Raw genomic sequence first — 23,150 nt, 5'->3', positions numbered from 1 at the left:
TTGTTACAATTTTTATGGATATAAACATATAATCTTTGTTCCATACGTTTTTAGAAATAAATGTCTAAATATGCAGCTTCTTTTGCATTGTAAAACTTTGGTGCATCCGGTTACATATATTAATTTAGAAGATCAATGAACCATTTGGAATTTTATATCAGATCAGTAGAATATTGGTTATTGGGATTGATACATTTTTTATCGGTACTTTGTCAGTATCGGCCAAAATGTCATATCTTTCCTTTCCTATAGATCGACCACAAGGAAAAAAACTTGAACGAAAAGTCCCCACGCAGCGTTCCCTTCTTCCCTTCAGCTCAGGCCATAATGAGGCATGGTCCACTTTCCCCCTCCCCTCCTTGCGGGAGTACGGTGCACATGAGTCACGGGTGTGCGCAGGTAGTTTTGCTTGTGGTTCCACTATAGCAATTTGCCAACTTTGCTGATATTTGTCTGTATTGACCATTACAGTACTCCTCTCCCACTCTGTCTGTCTGTCTTGTTTGTGTAGAAAAATGAGAACAAAAAGGCAAAGAAAGCCTGAATAAATAAGAATAAAAAGGAAACACTTAACAAGATGGAATAAAATCCAGATATTTCATGGCATTACATCATCATCACTTCAGGTTAAAAATTTATAGCTGCTGAATTCTAGCTTGTGTTGGGCAAACAATGTCCTAAATTATTTTGTTCCTTTTTTCAAGACCCAGATGCATGCTTTATTATTGTCCTTTTTGTGCTTTCTTGTACTCATTAATACATATTTATTTATTTGTACATTTTCTTGTGTGAAAGTGAACTGAAACAATTAGAATCATTTGCCTTGATTACATGTATGTAATGAGATGACATACACTGTATTAGAAAGTATGTTCAAAATTTAGAGAATCACAGTGCTGAATTAAAATGCACGTATTTCCATTTAAATTCGTTCACATAGAATGGTTTCATTAATTCATATTCTTGTTTTTAAAACCCTTAAAAGTAACAAAATAAAAACTCAGAACATCAATGATAATGAACTTATCATGTTGTGTTTACCTCATTATAAGTGTGGACTGCATGCCTAGGTATCTGAAAGCGATCCATGACGTCATTTGACATCCAGATAGTTAAGAAGTTGTGGACAATGTGCAATGTTTGTGTTATTTCAGGGTTTTGTTGTTGGTACCTATGTAAAATAACTGTTAACAAACTATTAATTGTGCAAGTTAAGTATTGGGAATCCCTATTCACTCTTTTAATATTGCGGTAGCTCAGTCGGTATCGCGTCTGACTGCCATGCTCAAGGTCCCGGGTTCGATCCCCGGCCGGTTCAAATCCGGGAACTTTTCTAACGGTGGAAGCGGCCCCGGCGCCCACCCAGCGTCGAATAACATGGGTACCTGGGGGAAACCCTGGGGGGTAAAGGCAGTCAGGGGCGTGATGCTGATCACATCACCCCCACTCACTACCGGATCAAGAAAGTGTGGGGCGTTATCACCACACCCCGTATACGCCTTCATGGCATGGTGCTATGCACAGGGGAACACTACCTTTTTTTTTTTTTTTTTTTTTTTTTAATATCCCCTTTCAGTGTGATATTTTATATTCACTATAAGTTGTACTTTGTGGATGAGGAAAAGATGTTTTATTCCAATTATGTGATAAGCCAGTTCTTTTCAATTTTTTTTTCAAATGTAAGGAATGTGGTCTATGAGACATATGAATCTTCCATTCACAAAGTTAACCATGTCAGTACACTGTTTTTTTTTATGCTTCTACTTAAATTTTCTGAGGTGTCGTTACTTTGAGAGATGTCCATGTCTTTTTTTTTTCACTTAGTTTTTCTTTTGGTCCAACAGTGTAGTTTCTCAAAATTTCTAGTTTGGCATTTTGGTTGTTAATTTGTAGTGAAAGTAAACTTTTTTTTTTACACAAAACCTTTATTTGTTTTTCTGTGATAGCTGGTTGGAGGTAGCCCACCCATATGTATTAGTTTCATGCAGTGGGTTTTCTACAGCTGCTAGAAAATGCATTATTTCCATAGTATCTTAAAGAAACTAAAGAATTCATTCTTTTTTAACTTGGATTGGAAGTTGTACGTGTTGCAGACATGTAATAGCTATTCAAATTTAATAACTGTGTGATAAATGATTGGAAAATTTTCTGTGTATGTGTAACTATTGCCTATATTTCATCATCGTTTTTAATTCCAAATTTGTAAGGTGGGGGCAGAAGTGGTTCAGATCCCACTTTGAACTGTAGGTCCAGTCCCGATTAGCCTTACTGTGCATAAAGTGGACTTAAAACAACAAATCAAATCCAAATTTGTGAGACAGAGGAAAACAGGTTTCCTGAGATTCGTTGATAATAATTAGGGCTCTGAAGTTTAGGGGAAACAAAGGATTTCTCCTTGTGTCCGAAGACGAGGCCCAACATAATATACGTTCATTTTGGGTCATTGTAGGCCAGAAAAAGGTGGGTTTTATTTGTCCTTTTTTGCCTTTTTCGGCATTTTTTGGCTTATTGGTCCTATTTTAGCCTAGTTTTTTTTAGGTCTTGACTTTTTTTTTTGTTTTTTTTGCTACTTCACCTTCTTTCGACTGTGTTTTTACTGCCCATTCTCAATTCGAATCATCATCAGTTCATCACCTCTTAAACATCCTTTCTGTAGTACAGAAATAAATAAATAAAAAAGAAAGAAAGAAATATATTTGAACCATCCCTGAAACGAGAGAAAAACATTTTTGGACTGAAAGAAAATGCATTTCATTCATATAGTTTTTCGCAGTGTGTGTGTGTTCCATACCACCAGAATTTTGTATTTTTTTATTCATTAAATATGTAATTAAAACTGAAGTTATTAATTAATTTGGTTCACATTTATACATCCTCTTTTCAGTTTTTAGGTCCTTTTTTTGATATTTTTAGGTCTTTTTATAGGTCTTTTTTTGGCAATTTATAGGTCTTCAACTTCCGAGCCCTTATAATAATGATCTTCATACTTCAAGAATTCTGCATTAAGAGAAATATTCATAGCGTCCAGTAATTCTTGTATTATTACACAATTAGGAGATGAATTTTCATTTTCCAGATCTCAATAGCAAAAATAAACCGTTTCATATTGATAGAGTACCAATTAATCTTTACCACTCCTAAAAAATATCCAAGTCTCTTGTTCATTAAATTCCACGGAGAAATTTGGTAGATTCATCAAAAAACAAGGCAACCCTTGTGTAATACGTGAAAAGAACTTGGAGTTTACTTCTCAAGCCCTCATCTACTAAGCACAACTCATAGTGAATTCATAATACATATATCATTCTGATTTATCTTGCAGCCTAAAATTAAAACCTTAATACTTAGGCGACTCCATCTCGGGGTCCTCATCAGGGAAAAGACATGCAGGTTGGATGAGCATGGAAAATGCTGAAAGTGGTGATGAAAAATGGAATAACGATTATACACCACACAGTAACTTAAATGACAATGAATGGGGACCGACTATAAAATACTTTTTGCTGCAAAAGAAAAATCACTGCATTATTCCGTAGAATCCAATGCACACCTGAGATACGTAGGCATCATATGACCTTGATACTCACTTCTGGGCACCATTTGCAACCAAGCCACCAAGAATTTCTGAGTGCTGTTTACTTTCTTCCTGAGAGAAATTTGGGAAGAGGCCAAGAGGCCAATGTAACATGAGGGTTTTATCTTCTGTGCTGTCATGCTGATACTGTCTATTTCTATATCAGTACCGTTGCTTCCAATGGTTTACCCTACAGCCCATATTTCCTCTGTATACATTATTATAAATTTTGTAAATCATACTATACGTGTATGATTTTAATCTTCTATTTACCATGTTTTCATCTTCATAATTATTTGCATATGTTACACTTTTCTTGTTTTTCAACATACTATATTGTTCATGTAAAAATGAGAAAATTAATATAATATTTTATAATGGAGGAAGGTTTTTCTTCAGGTTTACGTGAGCGACGGATACTGCACAACAGCATCACCTACTGCCTAGGTCTCATTTCAAAAACAATGTTGAAAATGTTCTTTCTTCACTCCCACATATATTTAGGTGTGCATTGTACACACTTTCAAGCAAAGAATATCTCACGCTAGGCATTCCCACAAACGCAATAAACACTAAAACATTATACGCTTCACAACTGACAAACCACAAAATCACCTTGCACTCGACTGGAAAGTCTTTCTACTCTGGTCAATCTGAAGATTAAGATAAAGGGATAAAGACTTCTGGTAATACAATTTCGTATAAATGCTGAAAACTGGTGCGAACATGTCAAGAAGATAGAGCAGTAACTTTTGCAAACCTGAAGAAAAACATTTTTCAAGGTAAAAACATGTATTTGCCAATACATGGCACTCAACACTGTGTACATCAAGGTTTAATGTGTTTTTAACTTTTTGTTTTTGTACTTTTCAAACATAACTCTTCTTTCCATTTTCGTGGAAAATTATTGTTGGTGTGTGGTTGTGCGTGTGCTAAAGAACACTCTGTGATAAGAGACATTGTAGACATAGTATTGCTTTATTCTCTGTATAACAACTCACTGAATACTTAACATGATTGTTGCACTTGGTGAATATAATATTTAATAAGTTTACTAATCAAAAATAAGTAATTGCTGGTATTACTTTCCTTAACTTAAAATCACGATGAACCCGCTGGCTCAAGACATGGCGTTCGTCGGATACCTCATCCTTCAAGGGGAGTAGGAGGTCCTCGAGCTAGGCGTTCTAACATGCACTTCAGGTTAGTAGCAGATAAATTTTAATCCATGTAATACAAACTAATGGACAATTTTTTCTTTCAGTATTACCAAGAAGTAAGATGTGGTTAGTTGTGTGTGTAATGTAAAACAAGATTAATTTATTTCTTATGTACGAAAATTTCAGACCCATGATACTTGCAAACCATGTGTTTTATTTGTCTGTTGATTGTGATGACTCGCCATTTACAAATAGATCAGTGGCACATTAAGTGGTCAATTTTCAGTCTTGCCACCAAAGTTTCTGGGTTCAAGTCCTGGAGTGGGCATGGGTGTTCGTTGTGAGTGATCCTTCCGACAGTTTCATCTATTCATCACGATTCCTCATCACTGCGATTAGCTAGAAGTGGCTGAAAATCGAAGCTAAATAATGGGGATGAGTCGATATGAAATTTGGCCAATACCGATATAAAATTTACGAATACCGATAACTGATATTCTAACAAGCCAATATAAAATTCCATTAAAAAGTATAACATGGAGATTATCCATAAAAATTACAACAAAATAGTAGTATTTTGCACTAAATTATAAGATATTTATAGATATATCGGATCGGTAAAATAATCAGTAATTTTACCGATAAACTGTTACACCAATATGCCTGTGTAGGCCAATACCGATAGGGTACCGATTGATCTGACCCATCCCTACTAAATAACAAAAACGCAAATACAGACAAACAGTTGAGTGCTATTAGCTCAAAAATAGCACAAGCGCTGAAGTTCAAGATCACAAATCAGTACTATTTGGGATTTGTTAGGTTAGTTCACAAAGTTACAAAAAATAAAACTTGACAAGTTTTCTGCAATTTTTAAAAGCAAGTTTGCCATCTTAATTTTCTGCCCTTGTCAATGTGAACTATTTGACTTAGAAAAATTCTGTCTTTTCAATTACTTCTCAAGAAACAGACTTCCATTTTAATAAAAAAAAAAATCGTGCATTTTTTTTGTTAAGATTGTAATTGAAAAATAATTTTGTCAATTATTTTGAGAGAATAGTGAATATTTTTTTTTAAAAAAAACTACACTTACATGTGCACTTTATGAAAACATATTCAAACATACATTGTTGAGCATAAAAGAAAGTATTCTAGAAATCATGTATTAAGTTATATCCATCTGAAAAGTGCTCATCCGATTCACAGAGCAAGGCTTTCGTCCAAGAAACCATTTATTGATTTGTTTCTCAATGAACAGGTACCTTAATACATTTGGTGATTGTGTGTAAATATATCCAGAAATTACTCTTATTATTTCATTGCAAGGTACCTTTACATTTGAACACCCCCTCCCCCAATTTTTTAAATATAAGTGTGTGAATTATTTCTATTTTCTTTTTTTCCAGTTCCTCTGGTGGGTTGTCATCCTTATCTCCATCAAATAGGGAAAATGTAGATCCAATTGCGGAACTGTTGTCGCAGTTGTCTGGAGTACGGAGGTCTGCAACTGGACAGGGCTCTACACCGTCTCAACTTCAACAATTACAGATGCAGCTTCAGCTTGAGAGACAGCAGGTGAGGGTATGGATTGTTTCCTATACAATCTTTTACTTGGATGTAAGATAGAATTTAAGTTATTTTACAACCCCTCTCCCTCCTTGGTACTAATGATAAAGTTTGCTGTTGTGTGTTTTAGTTAATCTACATTATTGATGGAATAGTTTTTTTTCTCTTAGGGCGCTGGTAAAGTGTCCGCATACACGAGGAAGTAGAGGGGTTGAATGTCTTAAGCTGTCTTTTAATCAGCTATATTAAAGACAGTTAAAAAATGCATCAAACATATTAATAGATGATGAATTCAAAGATGATTACTAGATAATTTTACAAGTTTGTCTGGTATCTCTGGAAAATATTTTCTTGAATAAATATTTTTAAAACGTCCAAAATTGGGAACTATTCAAGAAAATATTTATTCCTCTTTAATTTCTTAGTCATTTTACTTTTTTTTCTAATCAGCATATTTCATATCATGGGTAATGTTTAATCTAAATTCCAAGTTATACATGCATCCAATAAGTGGATTGCTGTTTTTAATGGTTAATGACCTACGTAAACTCGGAGACACTTCTATATTTTGTAATAAATTAAGGGGAAGTTTTTACACCCATCGTTGAAATTGTATTATGGTATTTGAAAAATTGCTCTCGGAAACCTTGAAATTGTATTAGAGCAAGTTACTTTATTGTACATGATTTTCAGATAAACAACACCTAAACAATTGAAAACACTAATAAAACCGTTTATAAACTTGTCATTTGCATCCTCAATAACTTGAAAAAATTTCGTCCGAAGGTAATCCATCCACCTTAACAAACTATCCAGCCTTCTTAAACCCGAAGGTTCATGGCTGCAGCAGCATAAGCCTTCCATCTGTTCCTATCCTGGGTAAGATGAATCCTGTCTATTCCATCCTTACCGATTTCCTTTAGGTCCATCTCAACATTATCATACAAGTAAGTTTTGCGGATATATTTTTAGTAACTCGCTTACATCTCATATTATCAACCACGTTGTTTATTCCCCTCAATATGAATTATCCCTCCATTTTCGTCTTGGCCTTCCTACAGGTCTCTTACCATCAGGTTTCTCAACAAGAATCCTGTAAACTCTTCTTTCCTCTCCCATTCGTGCCACATGGCCTGCCCACCTAAGTCTTCTTGATTTCATTATTGTAATAATATCTGCATATTAGAGAGTTCTAAATTACCTAGTCATATCATAAATTCTGTTACAAAGTTGAGAAAGGGATGGCAACACTGGTTGGCAAGGTAACCCTGCAATGTTGGATCAAACAACAACCAGTATCATTGTGTGTTTGGCTGTGGTAGCGGAAAGGTGAATTTCACTGCGAGTCGAATGGAGTGGGGTGTATACGAGAACCGTGTGGCAGTAATTGCACTGCACAAAGTTGGCAAATCACCATCGGACATTTTCAACACCCTGAAAAAGCTGAATATCATCAGGGTGTTCGTGCATTGGACCATTAACAGATACTGTGACACAAAGACAATTGAGGACCGCCCCAGGAAAGGTAGACCTTGCAGCGTGAAGAACCAGAAGCTCGTGAAAGCAGTGGTTACGCGGATTCGATGAAATCTTGTCAGGAAACAAGCAGTGATGGCTCGAGAGCTGAACATTACGAAAATGTCGATTCTCCGAAGTGACCTAGGACTCTGCGCTTATCGGCAAAGTACTGGTCACTTCCTCACTCCACAGTTTTAAGGTCCAGAGGGAGCAGAAAACAAAAAGACTCCTTCAGCGTTACGCAAATGGTGGCCACAGGAGAATCCTTTTCAAGGACGAAAAAATCTTCACGATTGAAGAGTCTTACAATCGTCAGAATGACCGTGTTTATGCCTCGACATCCCAGTAAGCTCGTGAAAACATGCCACGGATCCTCAGAGACCATCATCGTGCCTCAGGGATGGTTTGGTGGGGTGTTCCGTACAATGGCACAACTGACCTCCACTTCTGTGAACATGGTGTGAAAACATCTGCAAAAGTGTACCAAGCGACAGTGTTGGAGCCACTTGTAAAACCGTTGACCCGCACCATGTTCAACAATGAGCTGTGGAGCTTCCAGCAGGACTCGGCACTGGCCTACAAAGCAAAGACCACACAGAAGTGGCTTTAGAAGAATGTGCCTGATTTCATTGCTCCGACTGATTGGCCCTCCAGCAGCCCCAACCGCATCCCATTGAACTACAGGTTGTGATCCATTTTGGAAGGCATGGTCTGTAGGAAGAGGCATCCAAACCTTGTGGGTCTCAAGCATTCTCTTGTGAAGGCAGTGGCGGACTTTCCCCTTGAGACCGGGCATGCTGCGATCAATGACTGGCCTCAGAAACTTCGGGCTTGTGTGAAGGCCAGAGGTGGCCATTTTGAACAGTGATTGGTGCTCTTGTTTTGGCAAGACCTGTAACTTTGTAACAGAATTTATGATATGACTAGGTATGTAATCTTCACTCGCCTGTCTCCTCATCCCCTTTTAGGTCCAAATATTTTTATAAGGATTTTATTTTCAAATCTTAATTTGTGTTCCTCTTTTAATGTAAGGGAGCAAATTTCACATCCATATAATACTACAGACAAAATTACTGTTTTGTATATTTTAAGTTTTAGTTTCTTAAATATTATGAGAAGATAAAAAGTTTAATCCATCCATCCTGCAGATGCAAAACATATGTTTGTGAAATATTTTACAGTGTTTTCAAGGATTTAGTGCTGTCTGTTGCAAGCTTATATAGACCAAATACAGAATGGTTATGTAACAGCAGTATCGAGTTGGACTACAGTAAGGAATAAATTGAAGTGTTTAGACCAGGCAGGGTTCCCACCGATCTGGAAATCTTGGAAAAGTCCAGGAAAAAATCAAAAAAATTTGGAGGCGCATCCAAGAAGTTTGATAATTTGATAAAATCATATTGGATTTTTGTACTTGTCAGGATTTAGGAATACAAAAGAAAGTTTCAACTTTTTTTGTGAACTGGCTTTTTGATGTCTTTATTGTTTATTTCATTTGAACAAATTGAATAAACTACATTTGAATAGCAAATGTAGATTGCCACCTGAAACTGTGTTATTGACATGTTACCAAAGTAACATCTGGAGAAGCCAGGAATTATTTTGGTCAAAATTAGTGGGAACCCTGCCAGGATTCACAATTACAAATGAAACAACAGGTATGTCCTCTGAAGCTTCTCCAAACAAAAATCGTTATTATTATTTTACAATAGTTCTGTAAAATTAGTAAATTAAAGATTTTGCTTGTTTTATTTGAAATGTTTTACTTATGCATTCATGATTTTTTTTTTTAAGCAAACTGGAAATAAAATCTTTATCGATGCTCTAAGTGGGGAAAATGGTATTCCTCCAGCTTGGAGATTTTATGCAAAGCATCCCCTCAGTTACTCAAAAGGTTTAAAAACAATTTCCACTGCGAGTTCTGCTCTTTACTCATTGGTATTCTGAAAATAGGAACATTTCATGTAGTATGCCCCTTTAGGGAACACAGATACAATGAAGAGAAAACAAAGGTTACTTCCGAAGTGTAATTTATCTTTGTCCTTTTGCATAACAAAGTTGTCAATCACATCAACAAAATTAAATTTTTACGTCACATAGCTATGGCAGGAGAGTATGGTTTTTGAAAAAAATTCCAGTGTGGGGAGGGAAATTTCAGTCACTGCTCTTGAATCATTGAAATATTTGTATAAATTAGATATATATATATATAGCCAAAAATTAGCAGTCAGAGAGGGGATGCAGAAACCAGAAGTAGGTTTCCCATCACTCCTTTAAATACCACCCTGAGGGAGCATTTTTTACTTTTAAAAAAACATTACTTCTCAAATACATCTTGATTAATTTCAAACAAGATATGCTCATTTTGACACTTGGCTATTGCCTGATTTTTAATGTTGTTTTTTTTAACATAACCTGCGTTACCAGTTTAAACCGTTATGACTTGAAACTTGTTTGCACATTGGTATAGTGGTAAAATCAAACAAAATATGCAAACATCCCTTCTCTGGGTTTTGAGGCAATAAAAGTATAAGTATCTCCAGTTATTTATTTCAATTTTAGCAGCAATTTATTCTACACTAATAGGAATATGCCGACTGGAACAAGTGTGTGTGCCACGTTGTACCCCAAGGTCTGTTGATCTTTGTTTGCTGCCTGGGTCTACCAGTCATCTTTTCTCAGGGCAGCCAAGAGAGTGAGGGGTGGCACACCCTCTCGAACAATAAAGTTTATGATAGGAAATCGGTAGAATGTTTGGGTGGTTCACAAACAAGAAATTCAAGTGTTACAGATGGCGGAAATTTTCCTTTCACAAAATATTTTTGCACCAGACGTGCTGTTCCGTTTGAACCTTCGGTTTCCTTTTCCCACAGTACATAAGCTGATTAAAATTAAAGTTGTATCATTAATGTATGTACCTTTCCTTTCTTTCATCTGTTCTAATGTGATTGTATTTGCACAAGAAATTGATGGGAATAGAAGATGCAATAATATTATATTAATATATCTGTAGTGCGAGGCCCTATGCGGTGGCATGTGTCACATACCCCTAACGGTGTGGTCCTGCCCAGGTTCAATTTCCAGGGTGGTTGATGTAAGATATTAACATGTATTTTGTGTGTGTGTGTTGTTGAAACATTGTATTTAATAAAAAGAGAGAATAAATTTGTTAATTTCTTGCAGGCTGCACGTCAACAGTTAGAACGCTTGCCTCGACGTCAAGCTCAGAATGCCACTTCCGGCAATTCAACTGGTGTGACTGCAACTAACACATCTACGCATGCTTCAGTTCCCCTAGATTCTAATGGAAGTCAAGCTACACAAAATAATACACAGTTTCTACTATCAAGGTGAGTTCGACTGGAATTTATTCCTTCTTCCATTTGCCATGTGAACTGTAGCATCATCCTTAGTAATTCAAGAATTCTGATTAAACCCAGCTGTATTCTGTAGTATCTTTACGCTACTGAACTTCACAGGACACGTGCACTAAACTGTGTTGTATTTTTTGTTAGCACAGTATGAAGAACGAAGAGCACAGCGCATATTGCTGAATATTAAGGATGCTCAAATATGAAGATTTTTTTGGGGGGGAGGGGCAATAATGATGCCAGTAACCAATATTCTACTAGTGCAATATAAAGTTGAGGAACCTGAATTGTTCATTAACCTCCTTAATTAATGTATGTAACCATGTCTTTCCTTTGAAAGAAAACTTCATATTTACAAGACCAGGACATACATACCATATTTACTCATGTACAGTGGGCACTTTTTTTCCAAAAATTTTGCCCCGAAAACTGTGGTGCGTATTATGTAAGGAATAATTCGGACAGCCAACATTAAAAACACGTGTTTTCACTGTGTCACTGCATATAACATGTATATATAAAGAGGTGCAAATACAAATTAACAGGTTGGATTTTTTTAGTAATAATTTATAAGAAAAAAAAAACACAAAGTGAAAATTTTGCGACGTGGAGAAAAGAAGTGCAGAACTCAAGCATGCACCTCCGTCACACGGGTTATATATCAGCGGTATTTGTCGTGTAAGGAATAATACGAAATATCTTCCTGAGTGCTGCAAATCCATAACATATTTTGATCTCACTTTCTTGTACTAGAGAATAAACAAGATGGTTGCAGAAGTGAAAGTTTTAGGATGCTAAACACTGTGGAAAAGGGGAGGTGGCATGGGTTGGAGACTTATTGCATACACAAGATGATATTCTGCTCTTGGTCCACATAGCAACACCTTTACAACCTACAAATAAGAAAGCAGTTTATTGAGCCTGAATTGTACTGCACATTATATACGAGATATAATTGTTTGTTGCTTTTCCCAATCAAACACCAGGGTGTGCATTATACACACGTGCATTTTACATGCGTAAATTCTGTATTATATAAGACATAACTTACACCTCATGCCATCATTTCACTAACAAGGGAGGTTATCTAAGTGTCCCCCTCCGATTTCCATGAAACTTGGCAGGTGTATAGAGGAGCCCAAAGGAAGAAATATGTGATTTTTTGTTTCAGCTAAAAAACTGTTTTAGGGGCAAAACCCCTCAAATGTCAAAATGAGGACAAATTTAAGTGGGCATTTGACCCCTGTGTCCCCTTCCGATTTCCATGAAACTTAGTAGGTGTATAGAGGGGCCCAAAGGAAGAAATACGTGTTTTTTTTGTTTAGGCTAAAAAACTGTTTTAGGGGCAAAACCCGCCTCAAATGACAAAATGAGGACAAATTGACGTGGGGATCTGACCTCTGTGTCCCCTTCCGATTTCCATGAAATTTGGCAGGTATATAGAGGGGCCCTATGCCCCCTGTTTCTTCCTGTGCCATATTTACGTGGTTTCAGGATCAGATCCGCACTTCAATTTCTCCTCATCTTGACATTTGAAAGGGGGGTGGGGGGTTGCACCCTAAAACTGTTTTTTAGCTGAAACACAAAAACATGTATTTCTTCCTTTGGGTCCCTCTATACACCTGCCAAGTTTCATGGAAATCGGAGGGGGGCACAGGGGTCAGATCCCCACTTCAATTTGTCCTCATCTTGACATTTGAGGGGGTTGCCCCCTAAAACAGTTTTTTAGCCGAAACAAAAAAAACACGTATTTCTTCCTTTTGGGCCTCTCTATACACCTGCCAAGTTTCATGGAAATCAGAGGGGGACATTTAGATAACCTCCCTTGTAAGTAATACAAGTCCAGTTTTTGGCATTTACTTACTTTGCTCTCTAGCTTTCACCACATCATGTGGCTTCCTCAGGAGATGGGCAATACTTGTCAGTTACCAGCCAGAGATGTAGTAAGGAGGAGTGACAGGGCACTGCATTGTCTTTTATCTTTTTATCTTCTTTTTAACCTTTTTAACTTACCTTCCCCATGTTTTAAACCTTGACTAGTCTTGTCCCTCTGAGGAAGCCACGTGATGTGAAAGCTAGAGAGCAAAGTAAGTACAGTCAACTCTCGATACAACGACCTTTCACAGTTCCCGGGAAAAGGGTCGTTGTTTCGAAGGGGTCGTTATTGGAATTTGCACCAATTTTCAGCTTAAACGGTGCTCAAACGGACATAAAGATGCCTAGGAGATCGTAACACCATGTATCCTGGTAGTTATACAACCTGTTATGCACATGACGTGTGTTGTGAGAAGGAAAACAGAACATGAAAACGTTTTCATAAAAAAGGATTTAAAATAATGTTACTTTCTTTCAATTGTGCACCGTCGTTGCTCTCCCAGGAAATTCTTACAATTCTAGTTCATGAGAAACCCGTTTGCACTGAGACCTATGGAAAGGAAAACAATATCTCACTTATTGCAAGCGAAACTCGAAGAATCTTGACACCAGTCAAACTGGCGCCAGCAAAAGTCGCGAGATATCTGGCAGAATGAAGGTTGGATTTTATACGGATCTACAGGAGCATTGTCTGTTACAAGATTAACTGGTAAGATTAGATCTTTCGGGAGAAACAACACAACCTTTCTAGGCAAAAAAAAAAAAAAAAAAGGCAGGGCTGTAAATTTTGTTCTGGTTCGGCAGTGTAAAATACATCGTAAAAAAAGGTCACGTTTTCTTTGCTTCAACCAACTTCATTCACCCCCCTACCCCATTCAAGGGAGCAGTCCAAACTCCTTCCTTGACTTGCATTGTAATCCAGCGTGAAAAAGGAAACACGCAATTTGAGATCTGTTTTCACCCAGTGCGTATTCTAGGACGTATTCTAGGACAGGTCATTAAGCAGTCAGTCGATAGAATTGAACGTCACTTTAAACTGTATATTTAGTCCCGATTAGCCCATCAGCATAAAATGAACTTAAAACAAGCTTTATGAAACTGCGCATTTCCACATATCAAAATGGTAGATCGTTATTTACTCTCACGTAAATCGACCATTTAATGTTGGATTTAGGACTATTCTCGATGTCAAACACCCATTCCTCCAAAAGTTTTTCCCCTTGAATAATGTCTTTTTAATCTGTCTCAGCGAACAGTCCTACATTGAACACTTTTTTTTTTTCACATGAATGGTTCTGAAGAAAAGAATTAAATTTAGTTTTGCTTATCAGAACAGAAGTTGCAGAACATGAAGTTGTTTTAACTCTTATTTTCGTTTCTGGAGATCCAACTTCGTTATCGTCAAACAGCCAAACAGCTTTGCGAGATTCAAAACAACAACATTTCCCGGATGAGTCATTGCTGTTATCAGCAAGCAAGAGCAGCTTTGCAGACGCTAGACAAAACACTGGCGCCAGGTGCAGCGTAAAAACAAGGAGACAGGCTGGAAGTTCGAGCAACAGGTGGCCGAAGAGAAAAATGAGAAGGAAAAAAAAAAATAGGACCTGAATTCTGCAATTATCAACATTGCCGTGCACACCAGTGGCGGAGAATGCGCTATAGAAAGGAAGGAGGCACTTTTTTTTTTACTTGTTCTATGGTTTTTGTTTGTTTTCAAGAATATATCCAGAACTGGTTGCCCCATTTCAGACGTCAAAGAAAAGGAATAGGGGTGGGTCCACTTCTACCCTCGCCTGTAATCAGCCCCTGTGCACACATGAGCAAGAAAATCGTGGCTGAAACAATCGGCATCCCCCCCCCCCCCCCCCCCGTTTGCTGACTGGAAAAGAGGGAGAAGTCAGTCAGCCAACGGAACAATTTTTTGGCAAATATTACGACATCGATACAATTAGGAAAACGTATGAAGTGGGATTATGATGCACGTAAGATCGAAGTAAACTTTTATTGAAACCTGGATGACAACGCATTAAGCGGGTTGACGATCTTTAGTTGGCCTATGTGGCTTTGATTATCTCTAACAGTTTCGCTTTTTTATGAAGTGTTACAGGGAAAAAGGAACACGTTTTTTCGGAAGTTGTCGGCTACAAGGCCAAGAGTTGCTCACTCACGGGAACCTTCTGAAATCTAGGTCAGAGCTGGACAGACGGACCAGACTTCCAGGTGCCACACGTCTGTATTTTGGAACCTTCCTGCAATCTTATCTCTCAAGCTGGTGTATTTATCGATGAAATGTGCCATACATATTGGCAAAGACTGCAAGTCCAGCGGTCATTTCGGTCTGCTCCCCTCCCTCCCCCACGAGTTTTCAGCAGCTCTTAGGACAAGGAAACAAGTCAAGGTCGATTTAAAATAACATCGAAGCACATTCGATCTTCTCTTGTCGCGTATCCAAGAGCAAGAGTGGCAAAACAAGCCTGGCACGTTGGGTAGCGGCTGTTCCGTCGGGTGCAGGGTAACATTGGTGCACTTGAGGGAGGGAGGGGAGGGCAGAGGTCAAGTGCTATTGGATATCACTCAATATGATGTAGTGGTGTCTATTTTTAGTTCAGACGCAATTGTGAACGGTTGTGAAGGGAATGAGTGAAAAAAAACAACGCATTTCTCGGCCGATTTCCTTCAATTTTTAAACTTTTTTCTCAACTTTTTTCTAAATTTTTCATGGTTCCCGGGAAAAGGGTCGTTACTTCGAGAGGGTCGTTATACCCGGGGTCGTAGAATCGAGAGTTGACTGTACATGCCAAAAACTGGACTTTATTACTTACAGTATTATATGTTTACATTCATAAAAATAATAACAAAATGGCAGAATTTTCCACTAAATCACAGGTTATATATAGACATATTGGATCAGTAGAAATATCATTAATTTTATGATGCACCAATATGCCTATGTTGGCCGATACGAATAAGTTCCAATTAATTTGAGCCATCTCTACTTACTCTATTATGTGAAAACTAAAGAGAAATATGGTGTTACTTTCTAAGTCATGTTCCAATTGAAGAGTTGGGAAATATTATTATTAATCATACAAATACGTTTTCCAGAATGAATACTTCATCCAGCATCTAGGAACGATTGGCTTTAGTTTAAAACAAAGTCCGTAGTTAGCACAGTGTACAATGCTGCGGGGGGTCCCAGGTTCAAATCCCAGCCTATCAAATCAATCAATCATTTAGTTTAGAATGCTCTTAACTATTAGCACATCCGTTCATCCTAAGTATTGTGGTAGCTATTTGAAGTTGAAGTTGATCTTTTCCTTTTTTTTATGTTGCTCTTTCTGCATATGTAGGCTAATTATGAGGATGAATGGCTGATGAAATTGATGAAATTACTCAAACCTGCAGTTCGTAAGACTAGCTACATGTAAAACTTTTAAAAATTTATTGCACCCTCTCTCGCTATCTAATAATGTATTCATTTGAACTTTGGTGGTAACATTGTCACCCAAGAATACACCCTCAAATATTTTTTCTTCTACATTCATATGTGACTCTGATACTGACATAACCATGCATTTAATTTTCTTGTTAATATATTTCTATTACTTGAATAACTCTTCAATGAGTTATTTATTGATTCATTAAATGCTTCCTTTGTATAAGTAATGAAAGCAAAACTGAAGTGATTAGTTTTTGCACTGTGCTGTTTGCATAGAAAAACCTTTCTACTTTGTACACTCCTGTTCGGATAATGTGACTCGTACTTCAACTGTCCAGTCATAAAATATGCCAGTCTATTTGAACAGGAGTTTACTTTATGGACAAAGTAAAAGTCGATGGTATTTCAGTTATAGCAGCATGATTCTTACTCATATTATATTTTAGTAACATAAATAAAAAGTATATACACTGTTATTAATCTTTATCTGTTTCATGTAGGTGTATGGACACTGCACTTTCGGACTCTGAGATGCAGTCAGCCGAGCAGGAAAGAGCCGATAGAAGCCTCTTCGTTCAAGAGTTAGTTCTAGCTACTTTGGCTGAAGGCCAAAATTTACTTGAAGGGTTGGACTCTGATACTGGTACTGAATTAGCAAAGAAAGAGAAAGAGACATCAGAGCGAGCTAGTCCTAGTACAAGTGCTGGTTCTGCTAATGGTAGTGCCAACACTTCACCTCGTGCCTCACCATCATCAACCAATGTTGCCAATTTATCGGGATGTCCGCCAGCACAGCAGAAAGTAGTGCCAGCTAAACGGGCAAATTCTAGAGGGTCATTAGGCAGTGGTAATATATCGTCAGTGGGAATGGTGAGACAGGCGGGAGCGACGGCCCCTTCGTCGTCGTCGTCTGCGGGGTTTCACCATGATCTCCGGGGTGGGATCCGAGGTGGTCTTGGAGGTGTCTTGGCATCCCAGCAGCAGCAGCAGCAGCAGCAGCAGCCCCCGATGAGAGTGCTGACCGGCACGGGCACGATTCGAGAGGTGCCTCCTCCATCGGTTGGCTTCGGAGGTCGGGGTACCGTTCGTGGCGGAGCAGGGGGTAGAGATTCTGGATCTGGCTCACCAGGAACAACACGTAGAAAGCCTGTTCGCCCTGTAGAAGGAAGAAATCAGTCCACAGAACCACCCCCACCCCACTAACGACAAGCTAGTCGATATAGATTCCCCGTTTTTTATTTGCGATCCCTGTATAGACCTTCCAAAAGTTGGTGAGACTGTTGGGGGCTGTGGAACAGTGGCACATGAAGATGGCTAATATTAAAAAAGTTCTTTTGAAAAATGAACGTGGAAGAAATGTGCAGTTTGTGATATCATGCATCCTCCCGGATAATTTAGTGAAAGATGAAACACTATTCTCCACAATACTCTAATCTAATTGTGGGATTAATTGAATCAAGAGGAGTGGTATCATCTAGTGAAGGTTCTGTATTTAAAACTAATAACCTTTCTGTGTAATAATTGATATATATATATAAATATATATAATAATGACTGTTTTAAAATAGTGTGGTTAAATATATTCTTCTATAGGCTCTTGCAGTCTTGCCAACTTTTGTGGCCTCTTGTAAAATAAGCTTGTTATTTGTGTGTGTATACTTGAAGTCGGTGAGCGATTTTTTGGGTAAGAACTGTGAAGCCAATGTGTGCTGTATTGGGAAATGTTATGCCATGTTATGCTGAGTTTTCTTCTTTTTTGTGATGGCATTTTTTTCTGTTTGTATAATAAAAGCAAAACTGAAGTGATGGGTTTTTGCAGGGTGCTCTACAACCTAGACAATTTTACATAGAAAGTTAGCCTTCTTTCTACTTCGTACCTTAGGGGCAAAGAAAAAAAGCAATGGTATTTCAGTCATCTAAATGTGTTTACTGCCCATTTAATCATGGTTCTAAGGGGAAATGTATTTCTTTCTTAGAATCTGTTAGTCTCGCACCTTGTGTCCAAATTTATCAGTTTCATGCATAAATTGGCAGAAGAAAACCATTATTATATAATTATCAGTATATTATTGCACAGTTTCTGCCATGTAATAATCTCAATGATCCCTATGAAAAATGCTTTAATTTTTGTTGGTTTCTGCATACATTGTCGTGAAACAATGAATTGTACATTCAAGGTAAATTAACATTGTCCTGTTTTTGTTTCATGAAACATCAAGTAATAAAGCAGTAATATCAAGTTGTTAAGTTCTAATCATTTTGCATGTCTTGACAATCCCCTGCAAAAATGTACTTTTTAAATTCAATTTTGTTCTCCAGTTTTTATGCAATTTTTCAAATAACATTTCTTGTGAATTGAAGCATTGCAACCTTCACTAACAAAGTAACACACAGTTGAAGCTTTGTTTTTTCTTCTTTTTTCTTTTTCTTTTTTAGTTATTATTAACTTGGGAAAAATATTGCATGTTAGATCCTTCATGTACATATGGCATAGCAGAATGCATACATACTTATATTTTAGGACACTTAAGCAGATTAATACATTACAATAAATTGACTACATATTGTCAGATATTTTGACACAAGATTCATATCGTAATGAAATTGTCGGTGTTACTATTATAGGTGTTCTAGTCTTGGATAAGTTCATGTCAACATTATAATTAATTTTTATATTGATTCTTTTGAGTACATAATTACAATGGAACTCTTAATTTGGCATTTTCCTACATTATACTTGGTCGCAATAAAGCTACATGTTTTAAAACTTTCCTGAATATTGCATTATCTGCATTATAATTTTTTTTTAACCACAAACCACAGACAAATGTACACTTTAGTACTGAGAATATTACTGATGTGTCCTCTTCCAACTGTATGTTGTTAGGTAACATTAATACATTCACATGTGTATCTCTTTGTCTACATATTGAATTGCAGTTTTTGTTCCAGACATTGTATGAACAGACCTATTTACTAAATGATCAAAGAAAATGGAGAAAAGGGAATGCATTTGAGAGTGTATTGAGCATCCTTTTCTTCCACTTGTGCCCAATGGCAAGTTATACATACATTCACATTGTGAGTGAAAAAAGATTTAATACTCAGGCATTCTATTCAGAAATATTAAAACAGGTTTAATCTCATCCTGACATATCCATTCGTGGTGTGTGGAAATATTCTAGAACCGACATCGCTGACTACTAAACTTGAACCTTTCCCATCATTGTGATGCATAGTAGGTGTACATATAAATAATGTTCATGTTTTAAACCATACATGAAATGGGAATGTTTCATACCATTGGTTGATAATTCAATTTACAAAAATGATGAGATGAGGGAAGTAAGAAATATACAGAAATTCCATCTCTTCTCACTACTACCATTGATTAAATATCATGAGCCCAAGTTACTTTGTATAGAACATTAATTTGCGGCATAATGATATACGGGAGTGAAACATAAACCTTTAATCAAAGTGCAGCTGAAATGGTGGACCAGTTTGAAAGGAAAATTGGGAAAATATTTGGGCCAATGAAGGTGCAAGATATTTGGAGAATAAGAACCAACAGGAATTATTTGAACTTTACAAAGATGTCCCCATCTCAACTTATATAAGAGCTAAAAGGTTCGAGTGGGCAGGACACGTAATCAGGATGGTTGATAGCTGAATTCCCAAGCAGGTGTGGAGGGAAAAGATAGGGGGGGGGGGGAGAGAAACTGGAAGAAGCGGTTGGAGCAGATGCAGTACAACTACTGAGAAGTAGGAACTGGATAGGATGTGGTGGTAGAGGAAGATATTGGGGAGGCCATGGACCGAACACAAACCGGAGCATCACAATAAGATATTACTGTGTGAACATAAAGAAATAGCTTTTAGGCATTTCAGTAAGTTAGTTCAGGCCTCCTTGACATCGTAGTGACAGTTCAGTGCTCTACCTTGTAGAGCCGTGACTACATAGCTTGGCAGATAAAACTTTCCAGTACCAGTCCGCGTTGACAACTTGTCAGTGTTACCAATGACACAAATGAAATTGGTGAAGATATTTAACTGAAAATTGAAATAATGCTTCACATGTTCTCTAACCTAATCTTTAGTTCTTTCCATGTTCAGAAATCACAAAATTCACTCGGTGACAAATTGCTTTATATTGTAACACTGTAGAAGATGGTTGTGATTTTCTACTTTATGGCTATGATAAGATGTATGTTGAAGGTGAGAAAATATTAGGACCCCCTTTTTACCGAAATTGACGACATCATCTCTCGCAGACAACAGTAACTTGTTTCCGGAAACACCTTTAAAGAAGGACCAACCCCTTCTCATTTTAAGAGCCAGACCCAAGTTAGGAGTGGGAGTATTCCGAGATACTGGTAGTGGTCCGATGGGGAGAATGTGCTTTGTTTTACAGAATTGCAGGAAAGAACAGGAAGATATGGATATCCTTCAGAAATTCTGGAAACTTAACTTTACCTCCTCCATTACAGGATAACTGGCCAGGTGCCCCGTGTCTAGCTGTGGTGAAAGAACATTGCATTGTGTTCCAGAACCCCCTATTAACTCCATTCATCTTCTATTACATTGTTGGTTTTTGTGTTTCAGCTCTATTGGAGAATGATATTAATGTCACAGAGACTAGCTTCTCTCTGTTACGTGGTTTAAATAATAGTCACCAAAGAATGGATTTATATGTAAATACATATTTAGTTATTTTCACCAAAATAAGGAGTTAAATATTTATTTATGTATAATATTATATAATATATATGGACTTAAAATTGAAAAAAAAATTACCCTTTGAATAATATGACACACTACATATAATACAGTATGGTTGCATTGACATTAATTGTAAAACAACACAAAATGTGTTTACATGTTTCCAAAACGATGAATAACAAAATTTTGTTAAGTGTTCGAATGTAAATTTCCTTCTGTTGCCTTAAAATTGATTTATATTGACTAAAACTGCGTTCAATTTTGGAAGAAGTAATCTGAGCGTATTTCAAATTTGTCAGTTATTCTGATTATTCTCAAGAAATTAACCTAACTCTTTTGGTCACACGGGGACATGTAGTGTTTGTGCAAATATGTAGTATATGTTGAGAAATGCTCTGAAATATGGAAATATGTAAAAATAACTAAAATATGAGCAAAAACTAATATATGTACAAATATGGAAAATAAAAACTGAATTTTTCGAGTCTACATGCCATGATGCGCAAAGATATTACAAAATATAACTGATTTCAGCTTCATTCATAAATATGTATTTACATATAAATCCGTTCCTGATAATCACATCCTCATCTGCATTACTGATATTCACATGCAATTTAATTATTGTACTAGAGTTTGCTATGGACAAATCGTCCATTGATAATGTAAATGTTCTTTCAATTGTAAACAAATTAAGATATTTTGACTGTGGTCGATTTAGGATGTAATTGTTTCATATCTGCTATCGTCTGATGCCTTCATAGAACCTATATTGAGTGTCTTTTTGGTCCATGTACAGAATTTGGAAGCAGCCATGAGAATGCAAACTTCAACAGTCAATGAAACATTAGAACAATTTTCTCAACCAACTATAAGCGCCATCTGAGTAGGAGATAAACGACTTGCTTTCTATCCTGTCACTTGTGGGAGCTGCTTAGCAGTAGTAGTGGACTTCGGTTATTACTTTTATTGTTATTAAACAAAAAGTTTGAATAACAGTGGAATCAAAGTAGTTGATTGATTTCCCAAAATATTAATTATTTATTTGGTAACAGTTCGTTATATCGGAGACACATTTAAATCGGATATTTTGTGTTTCGCATGGTTTGTACTTACCCATTGTGTATTGCGGAACATAGTTGAAGGTGCCATTTTGCTTTTTATTCATGAAAACAAACACAATTTTTCACATAGAGTGATTTTTTTATTCCTTTCTTCGCTTCCGGAACACACAATATGGCGGGCACATCTTGACACGTTGTGGGTATGCAGTGTTTCAACCTCCTTCACCGAAAAATACCTACTATCGTGTTCGTCACCGGTGGAAATTATACGTTATGCACGGGTAGCTGACGGATAGCCCCACGAACCATTATACACGGTAGCTGACGGATAGCCCCACGAACCATTTCCATAATGTTAGGTTAGGTTTGGTTGGGTTAGGCAAGCATAGTAAAAAAAAAAAGGGAGTTTGAAACACTGACAGTGGGTTACATCATCGAACGTGCGGAGCATGCAGTTCACGTACGGGAAGCATGTCAATTGTGCATCGGTGGGATATTTCTCTTGAAAAATATATGATTTGCTGGTCAAATAGATTGCACAATGAAAGAAAATACCTCCACGAACGTTGGAAAGCTTGGGGAAACTAATTTCCCGTAAGTAGTTTCTTCTGTAAAAATGAAGAAATGTGTGTCCGATATAACGAACTGTTACCATTTAATTTACTTTGGTACCAAATGACAAATTTATAATGAAATTATTTCATCTCCATCTCTCTGGTAGATAGAACACTGGCACACTCAAATCATAGCTGGTGTAGAGTGCAATTATTCTATCAGAAATTTAAATAATTACTTACAGCAAAAGTACCTAACCAAACAACTACTTCCTTTTAGAGAGGTTCCAATATATCAGCCTTTACA

At 37.0% G+C, this 23,150-nt stretch overlaps 1 protein-coding gene across 5 annotated transcripts in view; it reads left to right on the top strand.

Moving 5' to 3' along the window:
* LOC146004287 (E3 ubiquitin-protein ligase KCMF1-like) overlaps nucleotides 1–18,745 on the top strand; it is a 71,318-nt gene extending 52,573 nt beyond the window's left edge. For 4 of the 5 annotated variants that reach the window (XM_083143000.1, XM_083143003.1, XM_083143002.1 and 1 more), the window contains exons 5-8: nucleotides 4,680–4,777; nucleotides 6,141–6,315; nucleotides 11,002–11,168; nucleotides 17,004–18,745. In XM_083143000.1, coding sequence (XP_082999126.1) covers nucleotides 4,680–4,777; nucleotides 6,141–6,315; nucleotides 11,002–11,168; nucleotides 17,004–17,706 — 1,143 coding nt within the window. In that variant the 3' untranslated portion in view covers nucleotides 17,707–18,745. The remainder of the gene's footprint in view (nucleotides 1–4,679; nucleotides 4,778–6,140; nucleotides 6,316–11,001; nucleotides 11,169–17,003) is intronic. The other variant, XM_083143001.1, reaches the window with a different exon arrangement.
* Nucleotides 18,746–23,150: the final 4,405 nt, after the last annotated feature.

Source organism: Lepisma saccharinum, chromosome 21 (genome assembly GCF_977018435.1).
Source record: "Lepisma saccharinum chromosome 21, izLepSacc3.1, whole genome shotgun sequence".
Classification (NCBI taxonomy): domain Eukaryota; kingdom Metazoa; phylum Arthropoda; class Insecta; order Zygentoma; family Lepismatidae; genus Lepisma; species Lepisma saccharinum.
Note: the sequence above shows the minus strand (reverse complement) of the source record. Positions and strands in the feature narration are given on the sequence as shown.